Source organism: Sprattus sprattus (genome assembly GCF_963457725.1).
Source record: "Sprattus sprattus genome assembly, chromosome: 9".
NCBI classification, from domain to species: Eukaryota; Metazoa; Chordata; class Actinopteri; order Clupeiformes; family Clupeidae; genus Sprattus; species Sprattus sprattus.
Genome location: NC_137928.1, coordinates 16,966,935 through 16,989,738, shown reverse-complemented (window position 1 = coordinate 16,989,738; position 22,804 = coordinate 16,966,935). Strand labels below are relative to the sequence as shown.

General features: G+C 40.8%; 1 protein-coding gene across 1 annotated transcript; it reads right to left on the bottom strand.

The window, feature by feature from the left end:
- Positions 1–3,028: 3,028 nt before the first annotated feature.
- Positions 3,029–20,307, bottom strand: LOC308370125 (von Willebrand factor A domain-containing protein 5A-like). Its single transcript, XM_080844708.1, has 18 exons — positions 20,195–20,307; positions 18,153–18,355; positions 17,416–17,638; positions 16,129–16,298; positions 15,916–16,030; positions 15,553–15,728; positions 15,297–15,385; positions 15,032–15,176; positions 14,690–14,769; positions 14,448–14,562; positions 14,187–14,345; positions 11,936–12,039; positions 10,444–10,685; positions 10,201–10,344; positions 5,898–5,942; positions 5,584–5,720; positions 4,046–4,169; positions 3,029–3,965 (listed from the first exon to the last, which is right to left on the bottom strand). The coding sequence occupies exons 1-18, from the start codon at positions 20,235–20,237 to the stop codon at positions 3,886–3,888; spliced, it is 2,394 nt and encodes a 797-aa protein (XP_080700834.1). The 5' UTR covers positions 20,238–20,307; the 3' UTR covers positions 3,029–3,885.
- Positions 20,308–22,804: the final 2,497 nt, after the last annotated feature.

Sequence of the window (22,804 nt, the reverse complement as noted above, 5' to 3'; positions counted from 1 at the left end):
CCCCCCCCCCCTCACCTTCTGTTTGTCCTGCAGCTTTGCCACCACCTCTGTGTCTCCTAATTTGGCGCTGAAGTGGCAGAGGGCACATTCCAGGGGGCGCTCTTCTCCATTCACATACAGCAGAGTGGAGGTCACCGAGGCTACATGTCACACACACATCCACTGTAGCTGCCAAATGTGAGGACCCTGCCTGATGTGAGTCCGCCGCTGCCTGATGTGAGTCCGCATGCGCATGCGCAAACACAAACGGTTTACGGCAGAAGGCTCAGGAGCAAACTATCCAAGACGTGCATTCTCATACATGGTTTAATATCAACGTATCTGGCTTCTCTTAACGCATAATGTAGGTTTATTTAACGTAGTGTTTTATAATTTTGTCAACGGTTTACAGCATAAGGCTCAGTGTCAACATATGGGGCTATGTTGTATTACTGTTACTAGTAGGCTAATGAATGCACTGCTTAACTAATAATTCAATAAACATGAAGCTTAACTTCATAAACCTTGGTGGATTTCAAACGTAAACAAATGCGCTTGTCATTCCACTTCATGCTGTAGCCTACACCACCAGCATTACCTGGCTCGTTGTACTACAATAGTGTCGCAAAGTTTGCGCATGCGGACTCACATCAGGCAGGTCCTCACATTTGGCAGCTACATCCACCACCACACTCTTCAGAGGAACTGGAGGACATTTTGCGAGCTAGAAACTGATTGAATAGATACGTACTGACCTAAACTTAAATTCAACTTCTACATGGTGAACTGACTTGGCAGCTGAAATGACAGATATGTATATCTCACTCACATTATCATACACCACAAAATTAATTTGAGGATGTTATACTGGCCACCGACAATAATGTATCCAATAAAACCTAATAATTATATTGTACTGCTCTATTATTTAATATATACATTTTCATTTAATTTATTCTGATTCCAATTTTATTTCTCTTTCTGATTGAAGTTAAGTAACTGTATTGAAGACACTTAGGGCCTGATTTACTAATACGCGAGCGCTTCTTAATCTGCGTTCGCAAATTAACGCACGGTGTTTTTGTGCATTTTACTTGGTATTTATCAAACCAGATCTGCGCTGGGCAAACTGTGTTTACTCCGCCCTATATAGGGCCTGATTTACTAACATTGTGACCGCTGCTTAAACTGCGTTCGCACATTATGCACGGTGTTTTTCCGCATTTTCCGTGGTATTTATTTAGGAAGAGAAAATGAAGCTTCAGCGAATTGGTTATATATTGGTTCACGTTCGCTCAATCACTGAACCTGATTCAATGTGCTGCTATATTGTTGTTCTGCCCGCCATCGACTACAGCAAGATGTTTAAAAGAACACGATTATAAAGAATATGCTATTGGTGGCATTAATGCATACACTGTCTATTATAACAATATAGATGTGTACATGGCGAGATTAATTATTTCTACAAGGACATGGGTTCACTACAATATATATGGACGTGGGTGCAATTACGTTCGGAAAGTTTGCGATTTCAAAAAAAGTCCTGTTTGATGTCTATAATTTCAGCTGTGGCAGTGGGGAAATGTATTGACCAGTGCGCCATAGCAATGCTTCGAGTACCTGTGTGAATATTTGTGAAGGCTGAGATATATCAACTGCTGATACTATAACTGTTTGAAATGATCCGGTGCCAATATTTGCAATGTTTACCAACTGATTGAATGGAATGTGATCTCCGGTTGGAGGGTTAGATGTCGTCTCTGATCTGGTCCAGTAATTGAAGTATTGCGTGGCTGGTTAACCTGTACCGTCTAATGATTTCTGGTTCGCTTAATTGAAAAAGTGTTATACGAGTTGAAAAAAATCTTTCTGTGCGCTGCCTCTATGTCTATGTCTTCGCCTTGCTCTTATTACTGCTGCCATATCAACGTATTCAGACTCAGTCGAAATGCGCTTCCTGGTTAAGACGTGCTTTTATGAGGCGGAGAATTAAACTGCAAATTGGAGACGTGCGCTCGACAGGCAGTTTAGTTAATACCACGCATGACGTACCTTGTCTCCGCCCATGTAAATTGCGCCTCACGCCTACGTTACCACCCACCTCCACGTTACCTCCCCTGTTCACACCCACAGGTGTTAATATGCGCTGCGGCCCCTTAGTAAATACCGTTTTATGTTTACGACTGCTATTTTACGCCAGAAATGGGCGCAATCCTGTTAGTAAATCAGGCCCTAAGAGATGAGCTTGTAATGTTTAGTGTATTCATAGTAATTCAACTTGCTAAGACATAAGCTACGGTTTTAGAAAACTAAAAATTCCGGTAACCATGACAGAAAAAAAAACAAATAGTCTCTCAGTTGTCTCCAAACATCTAAACATCTTGTATGCCTGAAGTTCTCGTCTCTGGGACAAGCCCGGAATTACCAAGAAAGATCAACAGAGTCTTGATAAAAAAAACCTACGCATTGTATAAGTTGCCCTATTCGACTAAACCTTGGTCATTGTATTGCAAAGTCATTTGTGAATAGTGGCAACATTAATTAAGATAATTTTTAATAAGCTATAGCTTACACTTACAAATGGAAGTTTCCTCAGGATGTAATGCAGACGTTTTGTCACCGAAAGCGAAAGGAAGCAAAGAACCAAGGAGAGATGGTCTTATCTAAAAGTAATACAGACGTTCAACTTAATGAGTCAATTTTAGCCAAGTTAAAATGAAAGCCTCAAGACCGTTTGGTAGGCTACAGTAGTGTGATGCCCAAATAAAAGTGATTCTGCGTGATTTGGAATATAGGCTTACTGTGGAATACCTTTAACTCTTCAAGTATCTGCGCTGCACACCCATTTCACTGAGGACGACCAGCAGAACCATTTTGTTTTATATAACTCAACCAACAAATGACCTTTGAAAAGGACCTATTCATTGGCAAGTAGATTTAGAAAGTAATAACAGAGTCAACACCAAGGAAAGCACAACAAACATTTTATTATTGGGAACAAATAGAAGAGGAAACTATCTGGGTAAGAATACAATGTCATCTGAATCAGTGATGAGTCCGATGTGTGTATGTCACATTTAATTAATGACACATTCTACAGAAGGACAGGTATTGTTAGGTGAAATTTCACTTTAGTTATCTCAGGACTTCTACCTCAGGAATACAAACAATTGCAATCGGGTTAATTCACATCACAAGGATGAAAGTGAAACAATTTCACTAACATCACACAGGGTTTATATACTAAAGATTTAGCTAATTTATCGACTCTGACGCCATAAATGATTCTAACGTCAGCAAGAATAGCCATGCTCGACTAAAAGTCCCCTTGTGTCATCCCAACATGCGCTTTCTGAAATGCAGGGATGTCAGTTTTACGCAGGGTAGGACATGCACAGTTTGACCCTTCTTATCACCTCTTAGCTCACCCAAACATATGCAGAAGGTCCCTCTCCTTATGCATATAACTCTTACTCATATGCTAGCAGCTAAAACTAACGAAATCTCTTGAAATGTGCTGACTTTGACATTATGACAAACTAGTTACTCAACAACTGTCCTAACACAGTCAAACATCAAGCAAGTGCAACACAAGACAAAGCAAGGCGGCAAATAAGCTACTTACTAGTTTGGCAGACAGTAGAAAGCCGGGCGGCGTCAGGCAATCTTACATTTAGCAGTTATATGCCTATGGACTCTGGTATGGCAATGGCACAGAGGCGATTCTCCATATTAAAAATCTGTAGCGCCCCAATTTTTACCAAGCTGTTATTTGCAGATTTCCTAACCCTAATCCTGAAGTATAATTGTTGCATACTGTTACTTAAATACAAGGCACGTGATTTATATAATCTTTAGTCATGAGCAGTGTTTCGAAATTAACTCTTATCAGGAATGGTCACCTCAGAGTCCTAGGGTCTCCTGCTGCACCTGGCATCCCAGCAGAGCATTTCCAGCCTGCACACACTGAGACACACAGCCCACTGCAACACAAAGGTAAATGTTAAAACTAGAAGACACACACGTCTTTAGACTGACAAAGACTGAGAGGAGACAAGTTTACCTTTCTGAGCTTGAATCCAGGATGCTGCCTTCATGGCTACAAACTGCCATTCATCCTGGGCCTCCAGCCGCAAACCATAGAGCCAAATCAGAGCCAGAGTTGTAGCCCACACAGCCTTGTCTGCCTAAACACAGACATAAACTGTCATGACATGATTGGAAACAGTTGTATAAGATCCAGTAAAATGCAATATGATTTCTCCTTGATGTTCTAGAGTGAAGTGTTTTGGTGACGATTCAACAAAAGCTCCCTAATGAAGTGTTTAAAAAAATACATGAAGGCAATTAAACACGCAATACCCCAATATCACTATTGTCAAAGTGGGGTACGTGTACCCCCAGGGTTATGTGGATCGAGCCGACTGCAGTCTCAGAACCAAAAATAAATGCATGGACCCTAGTGAAATTCCCTAGTGTGACATCACAATCAATTGGGTTATGTAAGGGATAACGGCCGACGAGCTGTGCAGTTCTACGAAGTTAATGGACGCTGCGGGGCAAAGAACACCACGACGCGGAGCGGAGTGGTGTTGGTCCGCAGAAGTCCATTAACTTCGTAGAACTGCACAGCTCGGAGGCCGTTATCCCGCTTATCTCCCGTTTACAACATCCAAAAATGTTTTTATTATTAGTATTATTATTATTTAGAATTTCCTTTATCTTTAGGAAATATAATATGCATAATAACCTTATGAATTCTTGATTTGAAGCCTAGTGCTCCCGTTAGAGAAAGTAGTGACTGGAACCGGCTGTTTTTCAAAAAACAAAACGTTACGTTGGTTGTCAATGGTAACCATTCAAGAGCATTGATATGGAACGGCGATTTAACTTTTCTACTGGGACTACGTCCAAGGTGTGCGGTTCCACGAACTTAATGTACACCCCATTAGCCAATCAGAAAACAGTATTTCGTTCCAGAGGGAGATAAAGAATATTAATTTAGCTACGAAATAACTGACGCATTTCTAGAATGTTTTCTGAACATAATCCCTCCTACACAATCAAACACACACACACACATGCGCGAACACGCTGTAGATCAATTTCAGAATATAAAAAAAAATATTATAAAAAATGTTGTATTCTTAAATATAAGCTATTATATGTTTTGGCATTTTGTGTTGGTATTTTTGTTGGGAACTGTTTTTTCTATAACAATCCTCAAATACACTTTGTTGGTGCATTGGTCATGTGATGGGGAGGTAAACACAACTGCGATTCTAATTTGACGCCTGGGCAACTCACTATTCAGTTTTGCGGTTAGAGTTGGAAACCCTACAAACACCTTTTACAGCAAAACCAACGCATCACCTAATTTTAAACTGAACATGATGTCCAGAGGGGTCCTCCATGCCCATTTAAACATGTCACACTAAAACAATGCATCAAAACACAAATACATAACTGAATGATGTCATGTATACCATGTATCTATTTTTTGGACAGAATGCATAACCAGGTTCAACATTCCTAAAATGATTATATGATTGCTGTAGCTTTTTGGTTTGTTTGCATGATTAAAATAAGACAACTTTTTACCCCCACTGGCATCAGTTTGGCCAACTCGTCATCTGACTTCTCCAACACTTTAGCCATTGCGGAGTCCATTTCCCATGATCCCGAGGCTTTCTGGAGAGAGATCAGCTGAAGGAGGGGATCCGTGAGAGACTCTGGTTCTAAAAGCCAAAGAAACATTAATTCAGATGAAAATAGGCAGCAGGATAAACAAATTGAATCCATTCATACAAAAACTATGAAAAAAGGCAGCAGGATAAACAAATAGGAATGTTACAGAAAATTAATATGTGGAAAATATATGTCAAACAATTTATTGACTAAATTCAAGATTGTACCTTGGACAACATCAAACCCGTCTTCCTCATCATCAGAAATCCCTGCTAAATGAATAAATGAAAATGTGAAAATAAAACTGAATCCATTCATACAATTACAATTCAGATACAGTATTTAGATTCACATACTTTTACACGGACACACATGTAAATGTAAGACACACTATGGGCCTCATTCTCTTTTTTTTGAAAATTCTTTTTATTTCAGTTCAGTATGGACTTGACATATTGAACATATCTGGGATTTTTTTTACATTGAAGGTTGTAACTGATAATAATACAATTCAATAAAAGTACAATAGACAAAAAATTAAAAAGAGAAAACATAATAATAAGACAAAAAGACAAACAAAACAAACTTCAAATTAAAGGGAAGGGGGTGACCACTGAATAAGAGCTGTAATGACTTTATGGTAAACCAATCGCAACCTTATGCTGTGGAATATACTGTGTGTCTTGACTTAATCTAGGGAAAATGTGATGTGCGTTTTGTCATAATCCAGAAAAGGTCCCCGTATTTGATTGTAGTTATTTGCTGATCCTTTCAAAGAGTGTCTTATTCTGTCAAGTTTGAGAAAGTAAAGTGCATCATTGACCCAGTGTGTGAATGTTGGGGGTTTGCAGTCCTTCCATTTGATCAATAACAACCGCCTGGCCAGGAGCGTGAGGAAAGCGATGCTATTTGATTGTGCCCTAGGGAGACCCTATGTTCTTGACCTTCCCTAATAATCCCGGTAAGTTGTATTGTCTGGCGTAATGACAATGCTAAAGGCTCAGTTGCAATTGCAAACAACAAGGGTGATAGGAGGCGACCCTGTTGTGTGCCACGGCAGACTGGAAAGAGTTCAGATGAAATGTTATTTGTCCGTACTGAAGAGACAGGGTCCACATTTAACAGCTTGACCCATGATTAGGGGTGTAAATCTCTCATGACAAAAACGATTCGATTCGCATCTCGATACATGGGCATGATACGATACAAGAAAAGATGCATGTTGATAAAAAACGATTCAGTACGATACATTGTGATGCGATGCAATGCGATGCATTTTTATGTTAACTGCTTTTATTTGTATTCCATTGCAACTTTAAACAAGTCTAAGGAGCTTGTTGTTTTCATGTAGCCCTGGCAACTAGCCGGCATGAAAAATATGCACATGAAATGAAACTTGTTGAACTCACCTCAATATGTCTTTTACGGTCATTTAACCCACAATGGGCAATGCTGAAATCACTGTAACAGATAGTACAGCGTGCAAGACTGTCATTGTGATTTACTTTTATAAGATAGGGGTACACCTTTGCATAGTCTGTTGTAAAATGTCTTATATTTTCTTTTTTGGGGGCCCTCTCGCTGCGCCATGATGCCCCTGTTCCTAGATACACTGAACTGATTAATTCGGTTTAGGAGAAGAGATAAAAGCCCTCCCTCACTAAAAATTGATTGGTTGACCGAAACAGGCCAATCAGGATGCTCCTGAGGCACACACGCACACTGCCTCACACACACACAGTCTCTAGGTCCCTCTCCCTCTCTGTCGTGCGTGCGTTACACAGATGCTAACGCGGTTTTAAAGCACGACTGTCTCGTGTGCACGGTCTTGCTCACTCGCTCTAGTTCCCGGGAGATTTTAAGTAATTTGCGGGCATCAGGGAGTCGTTATCAATATGCGGGAGACTCCCGGAACTTCCGGTAGACTTGGGATGTCTGCACTGCCATTTGCAGTGTTCATACAGTGCTTATATTTATGTTAGGACATCATGATGGCTCGGTCTCGGAATCATGACTATAAATGTAAACATAATTGTTTAACATTCTCCTATTTATTATTTCATAATTATTTAAATCCGAGGATGTCTGTAGAAACACGCAATCAACAACGATGTATCTTATTTGGCTGAAGTAGCTAGCATAGCATTGGCTATTGAAAATGAATAGCGTAGCTAGCATAGCATTGGCCGTTCAAATGAGAGTTGTCATTCTCTCCAGGTCTTGGCGTTAATACTGAGAATACAGCCTGATTGGTTTATGCTATGCGGGCTTTGGCCAATGACAGGCTGTCATTGTTCTGACTGAGATCAAATGCAACAGACCAGCGACTGTTTTGTGTTAAAAAAAAAACGGAGGGACAAACGCTTGTGAACCGATTCATATATTTTAAATCGGGCAGACCAGTTCATGAAATTTTAAAACCGATACGGGACTTCACGCATCGATGTAGTCGTATCTTACACGCTCCAAATGAATATCGACTGCAGACTCAATTGAGCTAAAAATGTTCGCTTTCAAAGACTTTATTATATCACGGAGCATAGTTGTGGTTACCCCCTCTACCTCTTCTTCGTTATCATGAGTCAGTTGGTTAGCAGCGGCAGAAAATGTAGTCCGCTGCTTCTTTGGCTTAGATTTGCCTGAACCCGACATATTTTTAGATTGAAAACTTAAAACAATATGGCTTCGAAATGTGAAATAAGCGTCCTGTAACTCTTTTAAAAGTAAAACATTGGCTTGTTGGTCTTTTTTGATCGATATAAATTCCACCTGTTGGGAGCTGTTGAATATCACGTCTGCATCACACCAATGCAGCAGCATTCTCGAACATTTTCTGAAGTTTCTTCTGATATGTTTCTTACGGGCTTCGGAAAAACAACGTAAGAAAAAGACTAGTGCTGTCAGTTTAACGCGTTATTAACAGCATTAACGCAAAACCATTTTAACGCCGTCAATTTTTTTATTGTGCGATTAACGCGTTGTTAAAAAAAAAGACGTTCTTTTTGGCCTTGCAAACTGTGTAGTAGGCTAACGTTATAGTTTGAGTGAATGGTGAGCGCGATACGCCAAAATGGATGATAAAAAGCTTCTGAATAGAAAGTTTACCTTTAAAAGTTGTGTTGTGCAAAAGAAGCGAGCTTCACTGTCAACAGGCAGCTGGCTGAAAGCACAGAAGTAGTAGGCTTACCTTTTATTGGTAACCTAACTGTTACAGTTCATTGTTTTTGAAATAAGAGGCCTGACTTCTATTTTCACAGCAAGAAAATATTAAGCCATGGTTAACTGCACTATAGGCTGAGTCCTTGTTTATCTGAAATGTGCACTTTATAATTGTATTTTGTACCGCCCTGTTTGGCAATGTTGTTTTTCAATAAAATAAAACATTGCATCCACTTTTTCATGATAAGAGCATTAAAATAAAATAAAAATGATGGAAAAAAATGATTGAAGGGACATTTAGAATAGATAAAAAATTGCAATTAATTGCGATTAATTTGGAGTTAACTATGACAAAAATTGTCATCGTTTGACAGCACTAAAAAAGACCTTTGCCAAATTCATGAACGCTTGAAAATGTGTTCATAAGCAGCAAAAGTCTTCTCAGCTGTGCTCCCCCGGAATAGTTTTCTTAAATCGATGCGCGTTCTCGTGAAAGTGGATTTGCATACATACACTCCCCGCCAGATCCTTATAAGGGCACTCAACCGTAGTGACGTGTGCTGTCGGAATCTACCGAATCCACACGAAAAAAAACTTGTAAGGCGAGTCATGCTGAAAGCGAGACGGTCTAGTAAACGCATATCTTACTTCACCCGTGCAGAGGACTGTTGCAGGATGTAGATGTGTCCATTCTATTCCACTATAGCTATATCAACGCAATTGAGTTTAATGCTTATTTATTTATTCACTTACACTTGCAATGTTCATGTACATTAACATTTACGTTAGTTCCACCACAGGGATCTACAAATGAGAATAGTCTAAAATAGCATGCTGGTGCCTGAGGATGTCTGTATGGCCCATGCGGCCATCTTGTGGTTCTTAAAGGAATCGCATTTGAGAAATCTCTGGCCGATTTACGACTAATATTTTGTGTTCTGAAAGTCTTTAGAAGTTCAGAACAAATCCCAGATGAGAAAACTTTCATGAATGCCAAATATTTTCCTAAATCCACCGGAAGTGGAGTTCAGAAGAAATTCCTTCTTAAAATCTTCTCAACTGCGTTCGAGAATGAGGCCCAATGTATTTAAAAATATCTTTGTTCTTGACTCGCCTTTTCAGCTTTGCTAAATCTCCAAACACACTGCGACAGACAAATGTATGGAGCAAAGCAAGACCCTGGAAATTGATCAGGTGGGCGAACTTATGATGTGTGTTGACTTGTCTTTTCAGCTTTGCTAAATCAGTACACATCAGTCCATCTACAAAGACTCTGCGACAGACAAATGTATGGAGCAAAGCAACCCCCTGATATGTGTGGAGCGTATTACAAAAGACAGGAGATAATACCACAACAGGCTGAACACTTACCACTATCCATTGCAATCATTCGAACCTTTTTAGACTTTCGGCCCTTTCTGACATTCATAGCCATTGGAGCCATTCCGGCCTTTCGGGCCCTTGGGGCCATTGGAGCCGCCATTGAACAGCACATGGCTATGGGTCCACCAAAACCTGGCAAAAAAAAAAAAAAAAACAGAACTCAATTGTGAACAGAAGAACCTGTAAGTTATTTTCTTCAGCATAGAATCACTGTGGGATCGAAAGACACACAGGCATAGGAAGAGCCACTGAAACTTGGGGTTGGTATGGTTCTGCGGAGCAGTGGCCCCTGCACTTGCTTTCCACTGCCCTTGTGGATGGCAAGAAAGGCGGTGTGTGTGCTGCTGACTCCAGACTGCAGGCTGAGCTGCATCAGCTTCTCTCTCAGGGCCGCCGCCTCTGGCCCTCCTGCCCTCTCCTCCACCTCCAGCGAGCGAATCAGGGCCCGAGCCCCCAGCCGGTGGAGAGTCACTCTGCAGTGTGGGGAAGACCAGGGGAGATCAACATCTCTGTATGTTTATATATAACATATTTGCGTGTACAATACTATGGAGAGGTTTAAGGTACTTGGGAGACAAACTGCTGTAAATTGAAAATGCAAAGGTACAGCCCACAATTTAGGTGAAAGAAAATAATCGTTCAACCTGCTTATTGCTGATCATGCATTGCATTTTACTTTCTACTTAACTTTTTCATATATATTTTTATCTTATACTGTATATTGTGTTTTTTTTCTTATGTGTAGGACTTTTTCTTATGTGTAGTACTTATTGTGTTTTATGTTTTATGTTGTCTGGATGCACATATAGACCAAAGCAAATTTCAGGTAGGTGTTAACAAAATACAATTCTTATGCTGATTCTGATTAACACCTGTTTCAAAAAGTTGTTTGCTGTTTAATCATGCATTGGTGAAATGCTTTCAAAATCCTTATTTGTTTTGTTTGTTTGACACTTTCTTTCTTCATGTTGTGTCAAAACTGCATTCGGTTAAGATAATTAGCAAGGCTAGTACCCCTCTTGTGCCTTTTTGGCATTAACAGTGTTGGGAAAGTTCACTTTCAACATGAACTAGTTCAGTTCATAGTTCATAATTCCAAATTTTGAACTAAGTTCACAGCTCCACAGTTCTTTTTTTCAATATGTTGCTAGCTAAAAAACACCTAAATCTCTATATGTAAAAATCTAAATCTCTATATGTCTGCAATACCGCTTTCGGCCTCTACACAACTTGGGCGCTTTTACACTTGCCAGGCATTCAGTAAAGAAAGAAAACGATGCGATTGGAAACAGGACTGTTAAATGTGTGTTTTTCGCCTGGAAGTATCTAGAAATCTGGCACCTTATTGAACGAAATCTAACAGAGTGAACGTGCCGTTCACAGACACCAGAATGAACAAGTTCACAGTATCGTTCATCAGGCAATAATACAGAATGTTTAGTTCACGTTCACCAAAATTATGAACGAGTTCATGAACTTTCCTTCAATGAACGCGTCAGGTACAACACTGGGCATTTCCATTGAGGCCAAGTCTCAAGGGTAGACCAGTAACCGTGTATAATTCATGCTGATACGATATTCTTACCCTTTACCAGAATGTTGCTGAACCTACAGTAGGTTCATGAAATCAAAATTAGCCCTGACGCTTGAAACTGAGAGGTGAAAAGGATCTAAGTTCCTGAAATAGGGTTCTCTTTCTGAGCAAACAAAAACTCATTATTACCCTGTGTCTCCTGCGGGTTTGAGATAGAAGCCAAGTTGGTTTTTGACCTTCTCCTCCAACAGGTTGTACTGTATTGTCACAGATCCCTCAGGATTCCCTGAGCTCTAAAAACAGGAAATGCAGTATGATGTAAGTGTCATCCCTATATCATCTTGCATCTGAAAGTCCAGTAAATGTAAAACGTGACGGAAAAGAACAAGAAATCCAAAGCATATACAGTGCCTTGCATAAGTATTCACCCCCTTGTATGTTTTACCCTTTTATTGCTTTTATAAATCAGTCATGGTCAATATAAGTTGGCTTGTTGGACAAAAAAGCCCACAAAAAAGCCCTCTTTAATGTCAAAGTGAAAACTCTGAAGGAGTTTCAAGCTTCAGCAGTTGAGATTGGAGAAAATCTGCATACAACAACTGTTGCTTGGGTTCTTCACCAATCAAAGCTTTATGGAAGAGAGCCACTGTTGAAAAAAAGTATCGACATCAGTTCGCCAAAAGGCATGTGGGAGTCTCCATGGTCAAGTGGAAGAAGGTTCTGTGGTTTGATGAGACCAAAGTGGAGCATTTTTTTCAACAGTGGCTCTCTTCCATGAAGCTTTGATTGGTGAAGAACCCAGGCAACAGTTGTTGTATGCAGAGTTTCTCCAATACCAGCTGCTGAACCTTGAAGCTTCCTTACGCCCGACTCACATTGTTGCGTTGATGCAACGGACGGTGGAGGAGGAGTTTGGCGCATGGGGTTCTGTTGATAACGGAGACGTTATAGTGAGATTGACAGGTCAACAAACCAATCACGTCATTAGTAAGCTTTTACCCTGTGAGTAGTAGCATGCTAACCCTAACCCATCATTAGACAGTGTGCTCAGACACCTCGCAAATCCTATGATACGTATTTCTCAGTTACAATAAAGGGGTTTTTACATTGTACAGTGTCTATTTCTCGGTAACTTTTAAAAAATCTAACCAAAAAAAAGTCAAACAACCAACTTGTAGGTACAAATACGACCATCTACGGAGTTTGGCAGCCATGTTTTTTTTTTTTGAGTTTGCCGCTCTGTAGACGTGAGCATATACGGGATATGATTGGCTAGTGCCTGTGCTGTCAGTTATGCATGAAAGGCAATATGATTGGCTGACGCATGCATTGCCTGTTGAAAAGTTGAACCTTCTTCAACTCTTGTCGCGAGCAAAGCATGAAACGCAACGCACGCGAACCAAACGGAGCCACAATTCAGTTCGGCAAAGGATGATGTCACCCCATGCAAAGTGAATGGGGATGCGTTAACCCTGACGCATCAACGCAGCAATGTGAGTCGGGCGTTAGAGTAGTCATAGGTGTCTTGGTGGCCTCTCTTACTAGTCTCCTTCTTGCATGGTCACTCAGTTTGTAAGGACGGCCTGATCTAGGCAGATTTACACATGTGCCATATTCCTTCCATTTCTTGATGATGGATTGAACAGAATTTCAGGGGATGTTAAGTGCCTTGGACATTTTTTTGTATCCTTCCCCTGACCTATACGTTTCAATAACCTTTTCTCTGAGTTTCTTAGAGTGATCTTTGGTCTTCATGGTGTAACAGTAGCCAGGAATACTGATTACTGAATACTGACCAGTGAATGGACCTTCCAGACACAGGTGTCGTTATACTACAATCACTTGAGACACATTCACTGCACACTGATCCCCATTTCACTAATTGGGAGACTTCTAGCACCAATTGGCTGGACCTCTGTTGAATTAGATCAGTCTATTTAAAGGGGGTGAATACTTATGCAATCACTTATTTTCATTACATATTTTTATTTAATCTACATAACTGTGTAGAAATCTGTTTTCACTTTGACATTAAAGAGGGCTATTTTATTGTCCAAAAAGCCAACTTATATTGACCATGACTGATTTATAAAAGCAATAAAAGGGTAAAGCATCCAAGGGGGTGAATACTGATGCAAAGCACTGTATAAGCCTTTTGTGTTGCTTGCTCCATTGTTTGTATGGGGAAGCTTTTAAATGTAATTTGTCTACAAAGGTACAACTGTCCTAGACACTTGTGAAAAAGTCACAACCCTCCAAGATACATGTTGGTCAAAACACATTTTCTGATGGTCAACAGAATAAAGATTGTTAATGTTACTACACATATAAAGCCAATCACTCCAAACCATGTTTGCAATGCCTATTTATCCATAACCTTTTCAGGTTCAAGATTACCACACAAAAGCGGTGGAGAGGTAAGACTGAGATGTCCTCTCACCTCTCCTTTGAGCTGAGCATACAGCAGAGCCCTTTGGCCATGGAAGAGCACTTTGAGTGGAGGAGACAAAGTTGTGACTGACACACCATCTGGAAGGTCCCAGTCAACAGAGATGTCCTTCACTGCTGGCTGCAGTGCATAGCGGAGAGACTGCATCACCTGAGAGAGGGGGTGTGAAAAGGCAAATAGGATCTGTGAGGATAAATGAAACAAAATTACCACATCACCTGCCAGTCCTTCAGTTCATTTAGTTCAGTTCACCTTGGGCTGCATGCGGTCTGTTCCGGTGATGAACTGAGCATGCCCAGAGCCCTCCTGGGCTAAGCCATTGATTAAAGCAGTGCTGGCGCCCTCTCCGATACCAAAAGAGAAGCACCTGGACACATCATATGGAGGTTAGTTTATATCTTTTTTTATATATATATTAGAATCCTTTTCTTATTCACAAACTAATAAAACACCTGAAACACTGTTGAAGTCATTTTTTGTGTGGTGTGACATACCGGTGAGAATTTACATTCAGCTTCACCAAGTCCAAAACCTGCTTAGTGTTTCCCACTTCTCCATCAGTGAAAATGAAGAGCTAGGGAAAAGAGAAACCCCATGTGTTACCTGGGACCACACATTCAGTATGGAATATGTATTGTATGGAAGAGGTTTTGCTCAGCCCTCTCGTACATTTTCACTTTTTAAGCAACATTACAGACTTTTGGTCATAAATATGTTGGACTAACCAGCTAAAGGCACAATTAGCACTTATTGCTCATTAATGCTCATTAGGGCCGGCAGACTTTTTAGACTCCTAAAAGGTGAAGTGAGCCACAGTGATGTGTCTGATAATCTACCTGTCTGGGGTGACTGGGAATGCAGGGCTGGCTGTAGAGGTGTTTCAGAGGTTCCAAAATGTTTGTGCCCCCCATGTCTGCACGGATTCCTTTCACTTTCTGAAGAGCCTCATCCATTGTCTTCTGCTTGTATTCCACGCTCTTCCTGCAAGAGGACAGTAGCCATCATATTGAAAGAATCAGTCTGATTTTTCGAAAGATAATCTGAAGCATAATAAAATAGGTAATAGTTAAGTGAGACAGATGAATGGGAAAGCATGCTGACGGGAAGAAACTTTCAAAACGGGATCCAAAGCCGTAGATGTTGAAAAAGCAGCCCATGGGAAGGCTCTTCAAGAGAAGGAGCAGCGTGTCCTGAAGATGTAAAAACAGGGATTAGATTGAGTAGTAAACAACCATGGATAAGCATCTGCGACAAATGTGGAATATTACCAAAGAGAAGAAGTAATGACAAGGCCTGATTTGGCTGGTTTGTCAGTTAAGGTACTCTCTAGCAATATAGTAATCTGCAATCATGATACCCTGGCACTCTCGATGCGCATCTTTGCGTCTTTTCCTGAGTGCATTCTGCAGTCCATACTGCCTGATCGGTCCAACACAAAAATAAACTCTCCACAAGTGGCAAGTGAGGATGTTACTTCAGCAGGGAACTCTGGGTAAAAGCTGAGCATAACCACAGGGTCACCCATCAAAGAGCCTTAGAGAGAAACAGAGAGGAGGGCACTAGACTTTAATTTACCTGATTGAATTTCTACATCAAGCCATATGAAATCAGTTTGGTACACTATTTTACAACGTCAGCCTATGATAAAACAAAAGACACACACCAGTGAACACCATAGAATTGTGCAGTTTATCAGCAGGTGAAAAACACAACCCCTCACCTGGGGTAAGCCTGTCCTGTCCACTCTCCACTATGGCAGTGGGCTTATGAGCATCCTGGTAATACAGCAACAGCTCCACATCCCGATCAAACACGTGGCCTGAAGAGAGACTCACCTGGAGGATCATGAAGAGGAATAACATTAAATACAAAATAACTATGGCTACTATTCAGACAGACATTCATGTCCTCTGACCCCCATCCCATACCATACCGTGGCCTGTGTTTCGTCTGTGTTTAGGTAAACCAGTGGCTCCAGAGCACAGTTGGACTCCACTTTAGAGATGGGCTGGGGGGAGGATAGGTGAGCACTCAAAGCCAAAGTGTAGGGCACCATACCAGCTGGGACTGATGTCACAGTGGCCATTTTACTCCTGTCCATTTCTGAGAGGAGAGAGTTGGGGGAAATGCTACTGTGTTATGAACTGAATGTTATGAACATTTTAAGGAACATTGGGCCTCACTCTTGAAAACAGTTCAGAAAAATTTAAGAAGGAATTGCTTCTGAACTCCACTACTGGTGGATTTAGGAACAAATTTGGCATTCATGAAAGTTTTCTCATCTGGGATTTGTTCTGAACTTCAGAAGACTTTCAGAACACGAAATAGCAGTCGTAAATCGGCCAGAGTTTTCTCAAATGCGATTCCTCAAAAAAACACAAGATGCCCCACTGGCCCGCTCCCTTTCAGAAGTGTTAAGGGCTGAATTTGTGAGAAATCGTTGGTGATTGCGTTCATATCAACTCTACGGACATCCTCGGATTAAAATAATGAAAATAATAATAAATACGAGAATATTAGTATCATTAACAATTGCGTTTCACATTTATAATCATGATTCTACGAGGCATCGTGATGTCCTAAAATAAATAAAAGGACTACACGAACACTGCAAATGTAAGTGGATAAATAAATAAGCACTTAGCTCAATCGCGTTGATATAGCCATTGTGGAATAGAATGGACACATGTACATCCTGCAACAGTACCTCCACCTCTGCACCGAAGTTAGATTCGCGTTTACTCGACCGGTGCTCGCTTTCCACTTTGACATAAATCGCTTTCGAGTTGCATTCGCGTGGATTCGGGCAATTCCCACTGGACACGTCACTACGGTTGCGTGCCCTTATAAGGAGCTGGTGGGGCGTGTATGTATACAAATTCATATTGAATTCAAATCGTTGGTTTCCCGAAGTCAGTAAGAAACATTTCAGAACTTCAGAAAATGTTCGAGAATGAGGCCCATTGTTACCTTCAACTTTGCCTACCTTTGTTTTTAAGAATTACATTTGGACAATATTGGCTTCTAATATTCAGGTGCTGCCCCCAATCACATTTAAATCAAAGTTACAGGAGGCTTAGCGCTCATGCTAACTAACTACAAGGCAGGATGAGCTCTATGTCTTAAAACTCTTAACAGTTCTTCAAAGCAAAGATAGTGTGTTGTTAGGAGAGGCATGCCAGGCCTCTTCACCACAAGCCTCCAGGTTTCTGGCCCTCACCCTGGGGTGTGTAGCGGGGGTTGAGCACAGCAGGCAGACAGAAGCGCAGGGCGTCATCAGCTTGCATGGCCAGCTCTGAGATGTAGACCAGAGTGATGGCAGCGCTCTCTCCTGGAGGCAGGCTGCCCACGTTGACCTGGAACACGTCTGGGCTCTGATCACTCTCCTCCAGGAGGAAAGCCTGATGGCCTGAGCTCAACGCATCATCATACTGCTCCCGTGCCTGAACCAAGGGGAAGTCTAAACATTATCATACATCAAGTACAGTCACTATTACAAAAAAACCTATTTCACATCAAGGCATATGATGACTTTTTTTGTTAATTTACACCCAGGCAGTAGATGGGGTACTGACAGTTTAGAAAAATCATATGTAGAGCGAAATGAATCATTACTTTCAGCCAGATATTAAACAAAGAAGAAAATACTTAAAGATTACTTCATGTGTATATACTATACACAAACTTTCTTTCATACACATATCTGATCCATTGCTTTCATTTTCCCCTCCATAATATGCACTGATGAATCAATATTTGTTCATAGGTACAGGTACATCACAGGTAACAGATGTAGTCAGTGATGATGCATATAGCCTTCCCAATACAGTCACATAGACGCCTACATATTATGCACTATGTACACATTGTAGTCATGCTGTTAAGTTACACATGTAAACATTAATCAGTGTCATTAAAATGACCCCCCCCCCCCCCCCCCCCCCCCCCCCCTTTCACCTTCTGTTTGTCCTGCAGCTTTGCCACCACCTCTGTGTCTCCTAATTTGGCACTGAAGTGGCAGAGGGCACAATCTCCAGGTAGGGGGAACACAAACACAGCCTCCAGGGGGCGCTCTTCTCCATTCACATACAGCAGAGTGGAGGTCACTGTGGCTACATGTCCCTGCACACGAACATCCACCGCCACGCTCTTCAGAGGAACTGGAGGAGAACAGTTTGAGCGTGAGAAACTGATTGAATCTTTACAGAGATACGCACTGACCTAAACTCACTGAAGCACTGACCTAATTCAACTTCAATTGTAAAAGAAATTAAAACAATTGTCTGTATGGTGAATTGGCTTGGCAGCTAGAAAGACAAGCATGTTTATATCTTATTCACATTATCATACACCACAAAATGAATTTGAGGATGTTATACTGGCTACCGACAAAATTGTATCGCATGAAATTAAATTTAATCATACTGCTCTATTATATAAAATATACATTTTATTTTAATTTAGCCTATTAGTAACTGCATCGCTGAAACTTAAAGCTGAGCTTGCAATGTTAAGAGTATTCATAGTAATTAAAATTGCTCAAAGACGTAGGCTTCTGCTTTAGAAAACTATCACCAACAGTCCTTTGATTTCATGATTTAAAAAAAAGTCTCTGACTGTCTTGGGTTTAATCATCATCTGTAAGCATTTCACCATCGTCTTGCTGTGTTAATCAGTTAGGAATGTTCCAAACAAACAACATCTCTGCCTGTCAGTCATTATGTGTGCACAGGGAGGGGTGAACTCAACTCCCACATTGACATAAGTGTTGCATATAGTACGTTTACATGATGAACAGTAGGTGCTTCAGAATTACCCAAAGATTACCCCATGTCATTGCTTCACCTGTGTTTGCATGGACACGATTATTTTAACAAAGGCTTCGTTTTTAGCTATTTCATGGCCTTGCTTGGATTTGGAAATGACCAGTCAGTATCTAAAAAAATAAAGGTGTACTAAATTCAATGCCGTAGCTTCCTTTTGTAATGGCACCGGAACACTGTCCGAGATGGGCTTGGTCTAGCTTAGAGTTAACAGAGATGGGCTAAGCCATTTTATCATGAAACTGGTTATATGCATTGACATACGTGTTGCAGAACAAACCTGAAGTGCACCTATTTCTAGATTCTTTAAATGAACAACAAAAAGATAGTTTTACATCATTCCTATGCATTGAGGCCATTCATCAGGATTCTTAGATTCTGGTGATTTCCTTTCATTTCTTTGAATTTTCCAGGGACGAGAACATTTAACATAGGTCCTAACACGATGGAAAACCTGAAACAGCACCACTTCAAGGGCAACATCTGGATTTTTCAACCTGGGCCCAGATTGTTTTAGATCTTTTGGGGTCCAAGTATTAAGTTAGAATGCAATAACCAACATCCGCAAAACGGCGAGCCTATAGGCTACAATGTAGGTTAATCCCTTGGGCAAGCATCTTCGTCAAAGCTTGTTTTGACAGGCTCAGAATGTTATAACATATACATATCCATAGAGAGATAAACCTGTATGTTTACCACAATTACTGTAAAGGAACGGTAGGGAAATTATTGTTTCTTCCGTTGCTGAAGTTTCAGTTTTAGTTTAGGATATGGCTGTTATAGTTATTTTCACGTATGAAAACAAAATGTAGCCTGCACCTGGCTTCCCTCGATTGGCTGGCTTTCCCGTGCACTCATTTATTATGAGTTGGTTCTGTCTGTCGCGACACTGTCGGTAGACAAAGAGTAGACCTAGACGATCGACCAACCGGATGTAATTCTAGAATGTTTGATTGGTTAAGATTAGGTTCTCTATCATCGTATAGCCTACTTTAGCCTACACTCGTCTTACATCGGACCAATGAAAGCAGGCAGTTACAATAGGCAAAACACTGCTTCCGTTTTCCACAAACCCTACGCAAGAAAGTACCTTGTATTAAAGTCCAGAATAATCACAGGGCGCAAATCAGAAATGACAAAAACACAAGCTAAAATATGCATTATATGCATACATACCTGGCTCATTCTTGATCGTAACCAGACCACAGCAGTTCACCATGTTGACGCTTCAGCTCTTCAATATTAAAGTGGAAGCAAAGCCTACAAATTTAGGAAGGGACCTTTTATTTCACATACAACAGAGCATTCCAGTCTGGCACCACGCCTGCATTCAAAATACTGAGGAACTAGCCTGCTAAACTCGTTCAGGCTCTCTAAACTAGAGCCATATTTTATTTGTTAATGTGCTCGTCTCCGGGACTAGCCCGGAATATTAAACAACAAAGATCAACAGTTTCTTGATTAAAAAAAAAAAAAAAAGCCCACGCAGTGTAGGCCTAAGTAGCCTATCACAAACCTAGACGTCGCCCTATTCGACTCAACGGCATGGTATTGCAAAGTCATTCAGGCAAGGTACCGACTTTAATCAAGATTATTTATTATGAATAACAATGGTCGTTCTTTCATTACAGTAACCAGGAGCTATAGCCTGCACTTACAAATGGAAGTTTTCTCCGGATGGAATGACCACGCAATTCCCCTCACCGAAAGCGAAAGTGAAATAAAGCAAAGCAGAAAGGAGAAGTTATTTATCTAAAAGAAATACAGCCGTTCATCTTAATATGACTCAACGTCATAGATATCAAACTTAAAGCTGCAGCATCCTCATCAAGACCTTTGGTGGAGGTCCAGGGATTTGGAATATAGGCTTACTGTGGAATACCTTTAACTCTTCAAGTATCTGCGCTGCACACCCATTTCATGAGGATGACCAGCAGAACCATTTTGTTTTATATTAGTCAACCAAAAATGGCACATAAGCGAAGGCTGAAAGAAGCTCTCAATGCAAAATAGTCAATATAAATCGTCATATCAGTCATCTCAACTCACACATCCAGTTTTCCAAAAACGTATGATCAATAAACAGTAGTGCTGTCAAACGATTAAAATATTTAATCGCAAATTTGTATCTATTCTAAATGTCCCTTAAATCATTTTTTTTCCCATCATTTTTTTTATTTTAATGCTATTATCAACATGGAAAAGTGGATTGGTTGCTTTGTGCAAATGTTTAATTTTATTGAAAATCAACATTGCCAAACAGGGCGGTACAAAATAAAATTATAAAGTGCACATTTCAGGTAAACAAGGACTCAGCCTATAGTGCAGTTAAACCATGGCTTAATATTTTCATTTTTCCAAGTTTGCTGAGAATATAAAATCAGGCCTCTTATTTCAGAAACAATGAACCATAACAGTTAGGTTACCAATTTAGGTAAGCCTACTACTTATTTGCTTTCAGCCAGCTGAGACAACAGTGAAGCTTGCTTCTTTTGCACAACACAACTTTTAAAAGTAGAGCTTTTTATCATCCATTTCGCTGTATCGTGCTCACCATTCACTCAAACGGTAACGTTAGCCTACTTCCCAGTTTGCGAGGCCAAAAAGAACGTTAATCTCGCGGTACACATTTTTACGGCGTTAAAATGGGTTTTAATAACACGTTAAACTGACAGCACAAATAAACAGTACTAGGCCTACTCATTTAGAAGTAGTTTTTTCAAAGAAAGAATTGAGCTGTTGCACTGAGCACTTTGTCTGGGAATTCCCCGCCCCTTCACTGCATTTCATTTGCTCAGTTAGTCTGGCCAACTCCTCAATGGAGGTCCACTTCAGTCACGTAATTGGACACGCCTTTAACCAATCAGACCAACGATACTATACAACGATACAACGATCGGTAATAAAGCAAACACATCTTTTTTCTGTATGAATTGTTCCAGAGCAGGTTTCTGTTCTATTTTCAAAGAAAACTTGCCTTTGAAAATCATCCAAGACAGCCGCGAGAGCAGTATATAGTTTGCTGTGCTTTTCTCTTTGCTTTCGCTTTTGTTACGGAGACGTGGTTATTTTAAATCCGCCAATGGCGCGCCAGGTAGCCAAAAGCCAGTTTGTGATTGGTCCCAGAGATCCTGAGAATGCTGTAGTGAAATGCTGTGCAATCTTTGCCAGACCCACTTCTCAGGCAAAATCAAATTTGCCGGAAGAAGAGGGGCGGGACTTCCCAGACAACTGAGCACTAGCAATCTCGACAGAATATGCCTAAATCGAAGCTGTATGACGTTCTTATACGCTTTTACGTCCATTACTTAGGACGAAAGCATGGAGGGGGGAGCCCTCCCGGAAGCCGTAGAGAATGCATTGAGAGCCCTGTTTTGTGAAACAAAAAATGGATTTAACATGGTAGTCAATGAGAGAGGTCTGGGGTATTCTCCATTTCTCCCCAAATTGCCCAGAAGGAGGCGGGCCATATAAAGACCGACTTTTGCCTTTTCCTGTAGGCAGTGCGTCGCCCCAAACGCCCTTATGGACAAGCCGCCCCTTTTAGAAAGTAAGAACACAAAGGAAAGCACAAGAAGCATTTTATTATCGGGAACAAATAGAACAGGAAACTATCTGGGCAGGACTACAATTTATCATCTGAATCAGTGATGAGTCGGATGCGTTTAGGTCTGTTCAATTAATGACACATTCTACAGAGGGACGGGGAATGGTCACCTCCAGTGATGGATTACCGAACGGGCCTACTCATGAGCTCAGAGGGCCCCTAAGCCAGAGCCTCTGCGT